This window comes from Xiphophorus couchianus, chromosome 18 (assembly GCF_001444195.1).
Source record: "Xiphophorus couchianus chromosome 18, X_couchianus-1.0, whole genome shotgun sequence".
Lineage (NCBI taxonomy): Eukaryota > Metazoa > Chordata > Actinopteri > Cyprinodontiformes > Poeciliidae > Xiphophorus > Xiphophorus couchianus.
The window spans coordinates 19,466,375-19,482,722 of NC_040245.1; the positions used below are offsets into that span (position 1 = coordinate 19,466,375).

At 39.0% G+C, this 16,348-nt stretch overlaps 3 protein-coding genes across 3 annotated transcripts in view; 1 reads left to right on the forward strand and 2 right to left on the reverse strand.

Annotated features, from left to right (window-relative positions):
• Window positions 1-2,682, reverse strand: part of cpda (carboxypeptidase D, a) — a 24,310-nt gene extending 21,628 nt beyond the window's left edge. The window contains exons 1-2 of the mRNA XM_027999355.1: window positions 1,889-2,682; window positions 64-311 (exon numbers count right to left, since the gene is read on the reverse strand). Coding sequence (XP_027855156.1) covers window positions 64-311; window positions 1,889-2,529 — 889 coding nt within the window. The 5' untranslated portion in view covers window positions 2,530-2,682. The remainder of the gene's footprint in view (window positions 1-63; window positions 312-1,888) is intronic.
• Window positions 2,612-8,977, reverse strand: cryba1a (crystallin, beta A1a). The gene is made up of 6 exons (XM_027999358.1): window positions 7,593-8,977; window positions 7,174-7,240; window positions 6,940-7,058; window positions 6,692-6,833; window positions 6,332-6,474; window positions 2,612-5,493 (listed from the first exon to the last, which is right to left on the reverse strand). Exons 2-6 carry the CDS (start codon window positions 7,210-7,212, stop codon window positions 5,346-5,348), a joined length of 591 nt encoding a protein of 196 aa, XP_027855159.1. The 5' UTR covers window positions 7,213-7,240; window positions 7,593-8,977; the 3' UTR covers window positions 2,612-5,345.
• Window positions 8,978-9,336: 359 nt separating this feature from the next.
• crybb1l3 (crystallin, beta B1, like 3) lies at window positions 9,337-14,259 on the forward strand. The gene is made up of 6 exons (XM_027999356.1): window positions 9,337-9,639; window positions 10,837-10,910; window positions 10,983-11,101; window positions 11,973-12,105; window positions 12,374-12,516; window positions 13,407-14,259. The coding sequence occupies exons 1-6, from the start codon at window positions 9,513-9,515 to the stop codon at window positions 13,573-13,575; spliced, it is 765 nt and encodes a 254-aa protein (XP_027855157.1). The 5' UTR covers window positions 9,337-9,512; the 3' UTR covers window positions 13,576-14,259.
• Window positions 14,260-16,348: the final 2,089 nt, after the last annotated feature.

The following is a 16,348-nucleotide window of genomic DNA, read 5'->3' on the forward strand; positions in this document are numbered from 1 at the left end:
CGTTCACCGTCAGATTTATCTTAAACATTTTAACATGAACAGCTGAACTGCTTAACCACTCACCTGGCACATCGTACCAGTAGGCTCCGTTGGTGATCCCGTCTTTAAAGGTTTCTCCAGGAGAGCCGGGACAGTTGGGCTGACCCGTCTTCATCGCAGGGTGATTTTGGGAATACACCAGGGCCAGGTAGCGAAACAGACTGTCATCCTCCGACTGGCTGTAGAAGTCCTGTTGCGGGTGGGAGGCAGAGTCGTCGAAAGGGTAACTGGCCACCACAGTGCCGCCGTGCAGGTTCCCAGAGAGAACAAATCTGTGGAGACGGGAGCAGCAATTTATGTAAGTTAGAGCAATAATTAAACAATTCAAAACAACTACAACTCAGAAAGAGTAGTAGTTTATTTTGTCACCACACAACCTACAGCTAACTTCCAATCCGAGATTAACACACATTTATTTTAAAGTTTTTACACATTTTCACTGGCATTTCCCAAATTATTGTGTTTTGTTGGGGGTTTTTTGCCAGTAGCAAGAATATCTGTTCAGCCTAAACAGATGCCTGCACTCCAGCTGCTGCTGCTGTGAAGCACTTTTTGTTGTTCTTTTTCAACTTTTAAAACAGAAATATAACTGCTCAATAAATGTTATTCCACTTTCACGATGCCATTTTGTTTGTCTTGAGTCTGCTTTGTTACATCATTAGTCAATGTATGTTATCACATGTTAACTACACATCTATTAAATGATGATGTAAGTTAATAGCAGCTCTCCTCTCTAAATAACTGGCTCCAGGCCTTTGAAAATACTTTGTCTGCTGGTCACAAAATGACTAAATGTGAATTCATCTGGCAAAAATTTGCTCTAAAATAGCCAGGAAATCTGGAAAAATCTCATTTAAACATCTCTGATTGCTGGTACTCTCCTTGGTGAACTGCTGCAACGGGATGCGCCCATGAAGGTTGCAGATGGATCGACATTTACTTGAGCACAACTTTTAGGAAGAAAAGCATGAGGAAAACATTCCACTGAACAGGTATCAGAGGAGAGTAATGTAAGGCAAGGCAACTTTATTTATATAGCACCTTTCAGCCAAAGACAATTCAAAGTGCTGTAATGTCAAGGTGCTACCAAAATTGTTTTTCTGAGTCACTGGCAACAAAACTTTTACACAACTAAACTTTGAATGTGAATGCCAGCTGACATCTTTTCAACTAAACATGAGAAAAGTATCCACTGCTTTAGGCCAGCCGTAGAAGATACTTCCTCTGATAATCCATCTGAGAATGATCCAGAAATAGCCCAGGCCTCAAGAACTGGAAGCGTAAATGTGCAACCTTTGAAAGTATAATGAGTTTATAAAGAACATAACTACAAAAAGGTTAATATTCTGAGCAATAACCTCATGAATATAACTACATTTAGAAGGTCTTATTCCATATGTTTGCCTTAGAAATATACATTTTGCTTACAGATAAGATAATCGGCCAGTTTGATGAAGTCTGGCTTCAGGATGTCACACCTGGTACAAAGATGGCTGAAAGCAAACATGAGGAAGATGGAAACAAGGAAAATTGGGATTTGTCTACTCGACATCCTCACTGCCATCTCTACCAATAATATTCCCGTGGCCTTACTTTCTAATACTGTGCAGTCCTAAATATGGTACGATATAAATTTCACATGGATCCTAAAAAGATAACAGAAAATTTAAGACATCAAAATGTTAAACAATGTCTTCACTTTTATTTTTTGTTTCCGAGGAAGGAGCCAAATATTGATAGATTATTTCTAAATAGACACAGCTTATTGTTGTGGTGAGAATTCCTCTAAAAAGGCGAACAGGACCACTTTTTTTTATGATACCTGTCTGTAGAGAACAGCAGTACTCACTTTTTCTCCTTGATCCATTTTATCACAGCCGTCACCTCTGGAACGATATCTGGACTCACTGTTGTCCCGTCAAACTGATCGGGAAAACTTCTGTTTAGGTCCTTATTTCTGGCATTATTTCGCCCCCCGTTTTCACCTTCGCAGTCCCCTTCCTTCGACTTCTCAAAGCCGTCAGGGTTCATGCTGGGCATGATGTAAATATCCGTGCTGTTCACCAGCTGCGTGACTCGGTCTTCCTCCCCGTACTTAGCGAGCAGGTACTCCACCAGGTAGACCAACACCTGCCTGGACACGGTCTCGTCTCCGTGCATGTTCCCCACGTACTTAAATTTAGGTTTCCCCGGCGTGTCTTTGTTGGGATCCACAGTGATCCGCATCACCCACAACTCCCTGCCCTCCACAGACCGACCAATGCTCGACAGGCTCGCAATGTGGGGGTAGCTCTGCGCTAAAGCCTGTAAGCGTCTCGTTAGGTCAACATAATTGTAGAACTGGTTGTAAGTCTCTATCGTTTCTGAAGCGCCGGTGCTTCGTCGCGACTGCTTCTGGTCGTCACCCTGAGACACAACAAGACGAAACAAGGCGGAAAGTAACACCAGCTGTTTCAACGTCTTCGGAAGAGGCTCCCAGATGAGTACCATGTTGACCTAATAACTACTTCCACACCATCCGGTTTTCTCAACTAAAGAACTGAAACGAATGATTTTCTTTCTTTTTTTAAAAAAAATTTTAAAAAAAAGGTCTTTCTTCGCGTCACAGTTGTTTTTCTGCCGTCAGGGCCACACCAGCCTGCCTCTTTCTTTTCACTTCCGTTCACCTCCGTGGGCGGGGCTACAATGTGACGTAACTTTTTAAGGTGGACCAGGAGAGTTAGCCTGGAGCGGGTCTAATCCCTACATGAAAGAAATTTAAGTTTCGTACACGAGAGTTTTCGGGTATCAAATATAGCCGTCAGTCAATAACTTTTTTAATAATCTGTTTTTGTGGGGTTTAGTTCAATACTACTGGTATAGGTACAGTAAGGAAACTTTCTGACTTAAAAGACATAGTTCAAAACCGGAAGTTCATTTAAATTTATAGTCATTGGTCCGGGTAACCTTCGCCCTTGAGATTTCAATCCCGAATATATTTTTTAATTTAAAATTAAAATCAACCGTATTGGGGGGAAAAACGACGGGGGGATGGGACAGTCCGAAACTGAAAAAAATAACAAAAATTGACACTTAGCAAATAGAAATAATCTAGGAAAGCCTTGAAAAAGAAGTTTAGTTTGATTTGATATCAAATAGTGAAGAAAACAACTACGTATGTTTGCTTTATGCGGTGCATTTGCCACAGCGCAAGTTCATAAAATGCACAAAAATACAAATATTTCTTCCCCTGGTATATTAGAGTATTTTCCGATTTTTGATTTTTCAGCAAACACATTCTTTGTGTTTAATGATGGTAGCATATTTTCAATTCTGCGAAAACAACTACACGTAAAAAGAAATGTAACAACAATTTCTGGTCGTGTATAGCCTAATTTAGAAGATCAAAAGAAAAGCTGAGAGATTGCTTCATTTTGTTCAGGTTGAAGCGCTATTTTTCAATGGATTCAGCAATAATGTGATGGAAGTTGTGCAAACAAATAACCAGCATCTCACTGTCTGCCCAAAGCTGTTCTACTCACAAATGTATCTAAAAAGTATATCTGAATTATGCTAAGCAAACCTTTGGTTAAGTCAGGGACAAAAGCACTAATGTGAAGACATAATTAAAGCTCTAGGGAAATGGAGCCAAGCTTAGTTTACTGGCTGTGAAGCTTTCAGGAGCCATTATCAGAACATTTAATCATTACAAGACACATTTACTTAAATATTAAGCTGGTTAACCTAATGCTCTATATGGCAACTCAAGTTATACATTAACTGTTATGTGACATTATAGTAATTTTGTTAGTTCCTGATCAATCCTGCTTCTAACGTGAAACATTTTGTATTCAGAGATTCATTTTCTAAAGACGGCCTTTTTACAAGCTGACACAAGTTTCTCTAATCTTAATGATTGGGATGGTATAACAACATCTATTTTATTATGTTTTGTTTGTCAATTATTACTTCAGCCTGTTTAGGGTGAAAGACTTCACTCTACCATGATTTTTATTGGATCATGGCTCTTTTCCCAATAAATTGCCAGTGCAAAAATTAGTTTAACTAATATTATATCCACAGACTCTTGAAAAATGTCCCGAATATGACAATTTCTGCATATTATTGTTAGCAAAAAATATTTATTTTTTTATCTGCAGCTAAATCAAAAACACTTCGTGTCCATCCTTCTATTAGACACAAACTAATAGTGAGTTTTGTAATAAACTGATCTTGTTTTGGAAAAAAATACTGTGTCATAACGAGATAAATAAACTCTTCCACTTGCTTATTTTCCTTTCTCATACATTACAGCTGAACAATTATCTTAGTACTATAGATGACAAATCTATTTAAAGCATTCAAAAATAACAGAAAAAATATACATTTCCTGCTTCCCACTGAGGAAACATCAAAACATGGGCATATATAAGAAAACATTTGAATTTAGAAACATAGTGTTGAGAATTTAGTAAAGTTCTAGTGTCAGATTCTTTTTTTCAGTTCCTGCTTATCAACAAAAGTGGAGGTTGCATTGGGTGGAGATACAGTAATACTGGCTAGGTTATTATATTCTGAACCAGATGGCTGCCGTATTTTGAGACCCATTGTGCCATATCAAAGATTTTAAATTAGAAGTGCTGTGCACCTCAGGTAAAACCATTTAGTTCTTGATTTACAAGTGCATGTCTCAATCACTTGCAGTGTGACTAATACGTTCCAGGTCCTACCAGTAATATTGGCTGCATTTTTAGTCATATCTATTTTAACCCAACATTTGTTTCTTGGTGGCTTTAAAAGAAAATAAAAGATTAACCCTCTTCATTCAAGCTCACAATCAACTGAAGGCTTCAAGAAAAAAGGCAGAGCAGCTCAAACATTTATGGAAGCAACAGTTAAAGAAAAGAAATCCCAACACCCTGCAGGTTAGAAGCAGACTGTTTGAGTTTGTGTTTATTTTAAGTTGTCCATTCTTTCTTTTTTCGTCACCGGCATCAGCGTAGTGACCCACAAACATATGAAGTTACACAGCAATGCCTGAGTGACTCCGCTGCTCTGTTGCCACTGCAAGGCTTTTTACTCCCCTTTTCTTCTTTCCTCATGGGGCATCAGTCCAGAGCTTCTCTTCATTGTCAGTTTTTTTTCTCTCCTCTCAATCCCTTGTAAGTGCTTTTTATTTGGCAACAAAACAAACATTGTGTTAGCTTCTCAATTGGGAAACCCCAAGAGGTGCAGGAATATGACAGGGTGAATGGAGGAAGATGAATAAGGGGAGAAGAAAGAAGAGGAGGTGAAGAGTGAGTGGTAGGGAGAGGCGGCTGCAGGCCTCATTGCTGGATCCGACGCAGCGACTGCACCTGGAAGGACTGAGCATGGGAGCCCCACTCTCTGTAGTGTTTGTATTCGCCACCATGCCGGTCGCACTCCATGATGTATTGGTAACCACGGTAACCTGGGAATTGGTAGCAAACCCAACTGCAGGAAGAAAGAAAAACCAAAACCAAAAATATCAAGCAATATTTTGCATAAGATATGACAGAAATTAAAAGAAACTCCACTACCAACACCGCTCTTACAGATCAGAACAGCCGAACCCTATTGTGTTTTTTTTATATGGGCTAAACCTGGGTGGCATAGGAATGCAGGTGAACAAGCACCAAACACAAAATTATAACTTACCTGTCAGCTCTGCTACTATCTGATTATATTTGGAGTTGGGATGCTGTGTGTTAAGTCGGTGTCTCCTGCCTGCAGGATCGGAAGACTGGATTATGTGCTTTGTACAGGTTTGTGCCGCATCTTATTGTACCCCAGAATCTCAGCTTATTTCCTCAGTTTAAGTGTGTGCCTGTATGGGTGTGCAGAAACTGCCCCCGAACACATATATGGGGCCTCACTGGAGGCTTTAAGTCAGAATGGTGTTTTTATCACAGCAAGGCCAGCAAGTTGAAAAAGAGAGATCATGCAGCTCTTTAATTCATTTGTTTGTTAATTACCAAATGCACCAAGTAACGTTAAGAATGTTTCATTTAGCAAAATGTTTTTATGCAGTCTTTACAAATGTACTATTTAAAATATTTTAACTTTACTTAATACATTTTAAGAAAATTAACTTTTATTTATATTCCAGACTCCTTCATTTACCACACCCTTTCAATCCCTCATGACTAAGCAGAGAAGAGATTCTTGAGATTGCCTCAGCTTAATTTCAATGTTTGTGTCCTGTAGCACAATGCTGCTACATAACATGGGCTGTTAGTCGTGTCTTCAGTTGCCATGATTACATTGTGTGCATTTAGAAATGAAGACTTACGCTCCGCTCTGAACTTGCATAGATCCGATCTCATTGTTGCTCCAGCCCATAGCCTGCAGGGAGGGGTAGTCATCGTTTATCTCCCACTGGCGACCTATGAAGTTCTCCCTCTCAAACAGCACCATCTTGGACTCCTTGTGGTTCTGCTTGCACACAAAACAGTCAGCTTAGCTAAGTTTAAGGTAAAACCCTGCTACATTTTACAAACTGGCGATTGCATTTGACTTTTGTTCACATTTGTCTTAGTTTTTAGTAACTTGAGTTAAATTTTGTTTGAGAGTATTGCGATTTTTTCATCACATAATCATTGCTGAAGATCCGAGAGCAAGTTAAAGCTGTTGATTTGGGAGAGAAACTCACAGCGGAGCAGATGGGTCGGAAGGACATCATCCGCTCAATGTGGTAGGCGTTGCTGCCACTCCACGACTCCCAGTGAGGATACTCTCCTCTCTCCAGCACAAACTGTTGTCCACAGAAGCTGGAGTGCTCATATCCTGCCCAGCTGTTCACCGACAAGCGCATAGTCACACAGACATTTCAAATAAATCATTTTTTAAAAAGGCTAAAGGAGACTATTAATCAACATTTCTTGTTTTTGTCTCACTTACGCCCCGCACTCGACCTTGAGGGAGCGGATGTTGTCGATGCTGCACTCCATGATGTTCTGGCAGGCTGAGGTGAACTCAAGACGTTTGCCCTGGAAGTTTTCCTGGTCGTAAGCTGTGATCTAGAGAGAATATGCATGTGCATACACCATGGTGGCTTTTATTAAATTAGGCATGAAATTAGAAAAAAATGAAATCCACTTTTGGCAATCTTCAGTGACGAATGATCTCACTCACCTTCCATGGTCCCAGCGGGGTGGGATTATTTAGAGCCATGCTGCTGTGGATTTCAGTGAAGATTTGCCTTTAGAACAGAAAATATGTGAGGAAAGCTTATAGTTAGGTCATACTTTAATATTTATTTATGCCACCTACATTTTATGTTTCATGTTTATTTAAAAGATTTCGCATCAATGCAGTTTCAACTAAACTTATGTCATCTGACATAAATCTAAAACCACATCTTGTGATTTAAACTTCATCCTCATGCTTGCAGGTTGGATGTAAACTCTATGTGTGGCCGGTGCACAGTCCGTATGTGTGCGTCTTCCTGACTGCCTTCAGTCTACATGACTCAGCAGAGTGATTGTGCAGAAAAGGTGCAAAAAACAAAATGGCACGTGTCTGCACATTAAGAACTAAGACAGAAGGCTTACCTGACTGCCCAACAAAGATTGGCGCTCAGTTCTCACAGGGACTTCACAAAAAACGACGTCCTGACCCCAAACTGAACGGACCTATTTATACATGCTGGTGCTGAGATGTAACTGGACCGGTATGGGTCGGGAGTCAGCACATTGCTGGTCCCGTTCATTGTTCGGTACTGAGCTGTTGGGCTTTAGTGAGCTGCAGCTGGACTGAACGGAGGGCACTGTGCCCAGTGCAAATAAGCAGAAGTTCCAAGTGTTTCGTGTCCAATGGGCCGGGCCGAGTTCTGGCACAGCAGAGTTCAGGAAAAAGATCATCACAGTTTGGTCATGACAAGAAAAGTCCATCTTGTGCTGTGGTTGTTGCCGATCAGAGCATCACACCCCACATGACAGAGCATGTGTGCATTTGGAGGTGAAAGGACCGTCTTTGGTCCTTTCACCTCCAAATGCACACATGCTCTGTCATGCACTCACTACCACATGGGAGGATACACACACAGTCACACACATTTAATCCCTGTTCAGACATTTACATACAAACCACACACAGACCTTCACTGTCAAGCAAGCATCGACACAAGCATGGCAACATGTCAACCAGCTGTGTCCAAACTGTGATGTAATTTTTTTTTGTCTAGCAGTGAAATAATATGATTCAGGACAAAACAGAATAATAACAAACCTTAACCATGAGAGAACTATGTTTTATTTCATGATCTGGAGGATTTTGAGTTTTAAGTTTAGTTTTTCTGAGTTCTGCTTTAAGTTAATCCTGTGGTTTACGTTATTTATTTATTACTTTTGATGGGGTTTTTTTGGGGGGGGGGGTTCCTCAGTCATAAAAATGCTCTCAAAATGTCATCCCTTTCTGGTAATTAGACTCTAATTTCTCATTGTGTCGTACCTCTGAAATGATTGGCAGCCAGATTACATTTTGACATCAATTTATGTGAACCAAATGAATTGTGATGAAGGTGAGTAGTTTAATTCCATTGATCTTACTAATGTTACTAATGTGTACTAAAAAGGTTGAAAAGTATCTATGGTGTTTTAATATTTAATGCATTGCTTTCTGAGATCTTTTAGCCTACTTCATGTTGTAAGAAAAGCTGCTATTTATGAATTTCATGATTCTACAGATGTGTTAGTACATCTGGGTGTGAGTGATGAAACTAAAAAAAATTAAAAATGGTTAATGACAACAAAAGTTTTATTTAGCAGACCAACTGTTAGTTGCAAATCAGGTGTGGAAATTCTAGGTCTGTCAGGCCACTAGAGGCCTGTTCATTAAGTGCTCTCTGAAGAATAGGTAGCATTTATTTTGTGCTTTTGTGCTCTGGAACCAATCTGACTAAAACCTGGATGTTTTATTTTGTCAATTTAACTTGACCATGTCTCAGCTCACTTTACATTTTAAAATATCTTTCTTTTTCAAGTATGCTTACATTTTTTCATTACTCTCTTCATATTTTTTTCTATGTGAATTTAATATAGGCCTAACTATAACAGGGGCACTTCAGCACCGTGACCAGCAGTCCCCTGTCTGAACAAAAACACCGATGCCAATCCTATAGTCAGCACATTTACCGTCCCAGGGCTCAAAGGCTTAGCAGCATACATGAAAGAAAAACAAAAAAAAATAATGTGGCATAAAAAAAGCCATAAAAATTATATACATAATAGCTGTTGGAAGTGGCAGGAGGTTAAGCTCAACAATGGAAAAATGTGGTTCAAAACCTAAAAGTAGACGGTTCAGTGTGGGTTTGTGTGTCACCAACTTTCTGCTGATGGCAGTGACTGTCCTCAGCCCCCAACAATGGGGCTGCACAATAAAAACCCTGCTGCTGACTGAGCACAGATCACCAATGGATTAACAAAGTGACCTTTGACCCATCACCGTCCTCCCAGCAGCTCTGAGCCAATGAGATGTCAGAATCTGGCCTTTATAGATTCGCTCTGGAGGTGAATGTCTATATATATATATCTCCACTCAAAAGGCCTCCGTCCATCACTGTCTTCAAAGATCGGTCCATTTCAGCCTTCAGCTGTGACTGTAAGTGTCCACACCAAGGTCTTCTGTCTCTGGTAGAAATGCAAGGATGCTAGGGAGGATACTCTGGTTTGCTCACTCAGCGGACTGAAACAACCAAGCCAGACTATTTCTCATGCTGTAACTTTGGACTGAGTAGGTGGATAACTTAGATAAAATACATTAGTGTATTATTTAATACTAATCTGCTACCATAAGATAAAATCAACAGGGACGAGTGAGAAGAAATTGGATCCAGACATGACAAATTTGTTTCTATTGCTCTTGCTAAGAAAAAACGTCAAGGAATGTTCAGAATATTTTCAAGAAATAATGTCACTTTTTGGAGCAGAAAACGGATGTTTTCTAATAATGGAGTTATTGTAATGATTCTGACCAGGTAAAATATGTGGAAGAGGTCAATAATACCCTCTTTCCAAGGAGTGCACAGGCAGTTTTCGCAGGCCATCTTGGGTTTGGGTTTCAGGCTTTTTCAGCAAATGCAAGAACAGAAAAGGCTTTTTAAGGGTTATTTATTGCATTGATTTAAGGTCACTTAATTTTAATTATCAGATTCTTTCTATTACTCACCACAAATGTTTCAGTTGCAAAAATTTTACTACAGTAGACATTTAAAGAAGTGTCCAGTGTAACATAATTCAGGAAGGAAAGAGCAACTTTCTCAGCTTTATTTGAATTCACTTTCTTAAACACAGGAGGAGAGGTACAAAACCTGTGAGTATTTAATAATATGTTTTATTTCTGCAGGTGCAGCAGAGCAACATGTGCAGCCAAAGTTACAAGAAAACAGCAGTTCTGTGTAGACATTTGTAGTAATTTCGGTATAACTTAAAAAAGCTAAATTATAAATATTATATGTGACTTTAAATGCATGCATGTGTGCACAAACAAAATATATTTCAGTTTTTGAGCATTTTATTGGTTGCATAAAGAATTTTCACCATTGTTATATTAAAAAAGCATCTTGATGTCATCAGTGTCACCTGAGTTAGGTTATTTTCAGGGAACCCCAGGCTGTGGGCCTACCGTTTGTTTGTACCTAAACAGCCTGATCATATTTACGAGGTTTATCCGCTTTGTAGCCTCTCAGATTCAACACAGATTGATCTTAACAAGAAAACAGCTTCAGTAGACTGTGACACACTTCCTTACTCTCCTGGTTGCATGTAATGGTGATTTATATCATCGCTTTCTCTTCAGATTTCATCATGTCTCACTCAGGTGTTCAGGGCAACATTGGCAGTCACCCTGCCATTAGCCTGCGCAATCACAAGGTACTTCAAAAACCAGAAAACAGTCCAAGAAAGCAAATAAAAAATCTAAATTGACATTTTTTTTCTTACCAGATATATCTCTATGAATATGAAAACTTCCAAGGCCGCAGGATGGACCTGTTTGGAGAGTGCCTTAATCTGTGTGAGAAGGGTTTCGACAGAATTGGCTCCATCAGGGTGGAGTGTGGACCGTAAGTCACCAAACTGTCTCACAGACTATGCCTCACTATGCCTATGTTCAGTACACTTTTTGAGAACTGCGCTGGAGCCCCATTTACCTGCAGAACTTCCCTTATTCTTTTAGCATAGATTGTCCAGTTTTGGTGAATGTGGCAGTGAGTCCGTGGCAGTGAGTCCGCGTTAGTTAGAACAACTGGGAGAGCGACCGAGTGGTCTGCGAGACGAGCAGTGGGGTACAGTCAGATGAATGGAGGAAGAGGATCATGTGTGTAAAAATCTGAAGAAAATCAGAGAGATATGGAGGGGTGAGGTTGTGGACAGCTATGAAGGTTAGGAGTAGTTGATGTTAATGGGACACCAATGGAGCTTTTGTAGAATAGGTGTGATTAATGGTTCCATGTGATGATACAGCCTGCTGAATTTTGGACCAGTTGTAATTTTCAAAGGGTTTTATGTGGAAGGCCAAACAAATTTTTAGTTCTTGGCTGACATTGGAGATGCAGGTTTGTTCTTTAGCCCATCTGCTTAAGGGTTCAATGTGTAGTTATATATTCAAGATACAGTTATTGCAACAACTGGTTATTTCATCTAATGTTGGTTTCCTGTCACCTTGAGAAAGTCTGCTAGTTCTCCTCTGCCCTCTGGCATCAACAAGGCATTTCTATCCTCAAAACTGCTGCTTACAGGAAAAATCTCTGTTTTTCAGACAATCCTGTGTGAATCTAATTGATGGTTGCGCATAAGAATCATAACAGTTTTGGAAACACTCAGACCATGACATTACATACCAACCACCATGCCGGTCCTTTGCTGAGATGCTTCCTAATAAAGTGTACATTTTCCCCAACACATGCTAACATACCTGTCTTTCTGACCATCCAGCTGGGTTGGCTATGAGCAGCAGAACATGACTGGTGAGATGTTCATGCTCGAGAAGGGCGAGTACCCCCGCTGGGATACCTGGTCCAACAGCTACCGGTGTGACCGCATGATGTCAGTCAGGCCCGTTCGAATGGTGTGTTGTCACCGTCCTATTTTTATCCATCTCTGTTCCCATCATCAAAACCATCACTTTTTCTTATTCTTCAATCCAACTTTCATTTGATGCATTATGCTTTTGAGGAGACGCTTTCAAGAGTATATTTTTAGGCTTGAGATTATTTTTACTGAGATGTTTTTTATTAGGTGATATTTTAAAATGTACTATCTTGCTTTCTATTTAAAGGATCGAACATATCTATTGCAAAGAGGTAACTCACTGAAAGGTGAATGTATTTTTTCAGGATCCACAAGACCACAAGATTTGTCTGTATGAATGTGCAAACTTTGAAGGCCGTAAGATGGAAGTGTGTGATGAGGATATTCCAAGCTTGTGGTCCTATGGTTTCCAGGATCGTGTCGCCAGCATTCAGGTCACCGGTGGAACGTAAGCCGTTACCAATCTTCTCCTTAGTGTTACTTTTGTCTATTTACGGTCACTAGTTATTTGTGCCCTAATGTTAGCACTTGCTCTTGCACTGATACAAGGTAAAAGGATTTGGAGCCAAAGAAATTAGTGTATATTTGTAAAATGAACAGAAAATTACTTGTAGGTTTCTATTCTTTACAATTTTAAAGTTTTACAAAGACTCTAGCCAACCGTCTGTTTTGGTGCACCGTCTTGTCTTGGTAGGTTTATCTGCAATACTTTTCCAATTTGAGATTTTATTTTATCACCTAAACCCACTTCAAACTTCTCCGCAGCTTTATCTGTCTATTGATATTAGCAATTCTGTTTCTTCACTAAAGTTTTCTAATTAAACTTTGAGGCTTAAAAAACTGATGGATTAAAACAGAGATTAAATTACACATAGGTGAGCTCTGTTTAATAATTACATGAATCTGAAAAAAGATGATTGAACTTGTATTTAGGACTATCAGAGTCAACGTTATACTGGTGTCAGATTACACACAGATGGACTCTATTTTATTAATCAGATGATTGCAAAGGAAAAGCTTTCAACTTGAATAGGGATTTTCAGAGTGAAGAGGTCTAAATGTAAATGCACATCACACTTTTAATTATAAAACATTTTGAAACCCATATATCATTTTTGTTCAAATTCACATTTATTCAAACCCTCGTGTTGGTCAGTCATATAAAATCCCAATAAAATGCTATGATGAATAAAATTTGTTGTTTTAATAATATAAAACTGGAAAAAGTGCAAGGTGCAAAATTGCTTTTGCAATGCACCATATTACATCCATCCAAATTAATCATAAACTTAAGCATGAATGTAAGTAACATCTGTTTCTCTTTGCTTCTTCACAAAGGTGGGTGGGTTACCAATATCCTGGCTACCGTGGCTACCAGTACGTGTTAGAACTGGGACCTTTCAAGCACTGGAATGATTGGGGAGCCCACCACCCCCAGATCCAGTCCATCCGCAGGGTGAGAGACATGCAGACGCACCGCCGGGGCTGCTTTGAGGTGACCGCATAGAAGAGTGAGACGGACTGGAAGAAATGCAGCGAAAGCTGAGATCTGTCTGTGGAGGTTCTTCTAAAGGACAATTAGACATGTTTTGTTTCTTTTATTATGCTCAATGAAACAATTGAAAGTATGAAGGTCAGTGAATCACTCTGTGAGAAAACCCCCAGAAGGAACACTCACCCATAAGACAGCAAAAATTTAAAAAAATATTTTGTCCTGGGTCTGAATTGGGGTTGATAAGGTATTAATAGCTTGTGTTAAAAGGTCCGTTTTTTTTTGCATTAAAATGACTTGATTATAATTTTTACCTGCTTGCTTTATGCTGTCCAAGCTGAAATGATGCCAATGATGCCTGTTCAGCAGGGTACTACCCCCTCTCCGAGGATCCATTAAATAAAAGGTTAATCACAGAGCACTACCATGGACATCTCTCAGATCTGCACTGCAGTAAGTTTGCAAGGCAGGGGGAAGCACTATCTCCTCATCTCCAAGAATTAACCAGAGTGTCTCACAGTCAGAGGATGAAAGAAGAAAGCTGTGCAGGGTTGTGATTGCTTGGAACTAAAACCTTTTTCCAGCTTGTTTCTGCCCACATGGATGGGGCTGTTCCAAAGTTTTGCATTTTACATTTTCTCAGGGATGCTGGCATCTGAAAACGTTCCAATGGAAACCAAATAAATATCTTGAAACTAGTGGGGTTTTTTTTTTTCATTTTTCTTAACTGTTTTCATGTTCGTATTTAAAGGCCAGAGGCCAAGATGTTATTTTGTAAGCTGTGTTGATACAATTCATCAGTATGTGGGTTACATCTATACCTGTGTTTATATTTTTGAATATAAACACAGCAACAGAATATATATACCTTACATAAGCAAAACATTGCATAATTACTTTCATATTTTTACTTTATACTACCAAAGATAAACTGTGGACAAAGGCAGTTTTTAAAATTTCAGTCTGAAGCCTCAAAATGATAAATTCCACATTAACCAGGTGTTTTTCCTGTATTTCAGCTGATAAATTTAATTTCTCATTGAACTAACTAACTAACTAACTAACTGACTAACTAACTAACTAACTAACTAAATAAATAAATAAATAAATAAATAAATTCCTTCCTGTGAGATCTATTTAAGTATTGTGGTATCATCTCAAAAGCACTGGCTTTATTGCAGCTCACTTGCTAAAACTGCATTGCATTTAAATTAAATACTGTCATAAATCGGAGAAAAACAGTAAAACGTCTCCTGTAAATAAGATGTCACCTATAAGGCTATACGTGTGCAGTATCTAAATGTAAAGACGATTTACTGTCATTTTCATCCAGAACAAACGAAATACTAAAAGTACTTATTGAAGGGTGGGGCTTAAAAGTTAGGTATTTTTCAGGCTCATGGTGCCATTAATCAATCACAGCTATGTTAACTTCAGGTGTTGTAAAAATAATGTATTTATATAAATATGACTTAAAAGAAATTTGACTTTGCAATTAATACTTTGAAAGAGAGGTATATAGGCACCTTTATGACAAAATTTAATCTGTGGACTGATTTATGATCCTAATCATTATTTACTTTTAATTTCCGGTGACCGGATGTGACCTCCCCAAAATAACTAGGAAATTTCTTTTCTAGTCTAAGAAAGAAAGAAACAAAGAAAGAAGGCAGCAAATGTACATGTTGGTTCCACAGGCTTCCCCTGAAAATATGGATAAAATCAGTCATTACAGGGTAAAAGTAATTTGAAGAGGGGCAAGCATATAAACAAGTCAGGTCAATGACAAGATGCTTTCTGCATTTTTAACTTGGATAACTTAAGTTTTTTTTTTCTTTTTTACTGACTTAAATAATACATTTAAATTGCTGCACTGTTTGATAAGTAGAATGGAAATGACTTTTTTGTAAATGGTCTTGAAATTACTTGCTTTTCAATTTAAATGTAGAAAGTTAAAAGTTAAATTTGAGTAACCTCACATAGGCCTGTTTACTGTCGGTCACATATTCTTAAGAAGTACGTGTACAAATGAGGAACGTTTACTGAGACACATATTCTTAAGAAATACGTGTACAAATGAGGAACATTTACTGAAATGTTTCACACTAGCAAGTGTTACAGAAAAAAATCTATAAGAGTTTAAAATTTAAGTGACAGTTTTCGGAACGGATGAAGGAAATCACAAACTCAGTCAGCACTGACTAATCGTGCTACCATAAATAATGCAGTAAAACAGTGAAACTACAGGTTTTCTTTAGAGGTATGTATTCACTCTTACGCAGCGACGCGCACAGACGCACAAACGGCTTGGTGAACAAAACCTTAGGTAATTACAAGATTCTAAATCTAAACTTCTCTAGGAAAGGTGACAAACTATATATTATTCTTGATACTGATCATCACTTATTGTTTTTCATACTTTAATTAGTCCTTTAATTCCCTCACATGTGGTCACATGTGCGCACTCCCTCCCCAACACTCACACACACGCCCACGCCCGCACACCCCAGCACACTGCGCACCACTGCCATCAACCCTCCCCTTTGTGGCCTTTATCTGTTTGTCACTGTCTCCTCATCCTATGCCAAGTGTTAGACTGTACCTAGCAGTAAATGTTTATTGTTGATCCCTTTTAATTGCATTCTTCCTAAACTTCATAGAGGTTGGAAGGAGTTTACGAAAGCAAGGTGTCACAAAGATGGTGAGTAAATGTCCTGACCATCCTGAGGGGCTTTTACCCCTTCACACAGATGGCATGTTGAGCAGGGCTGGGGTCAGTCCTCTCCTC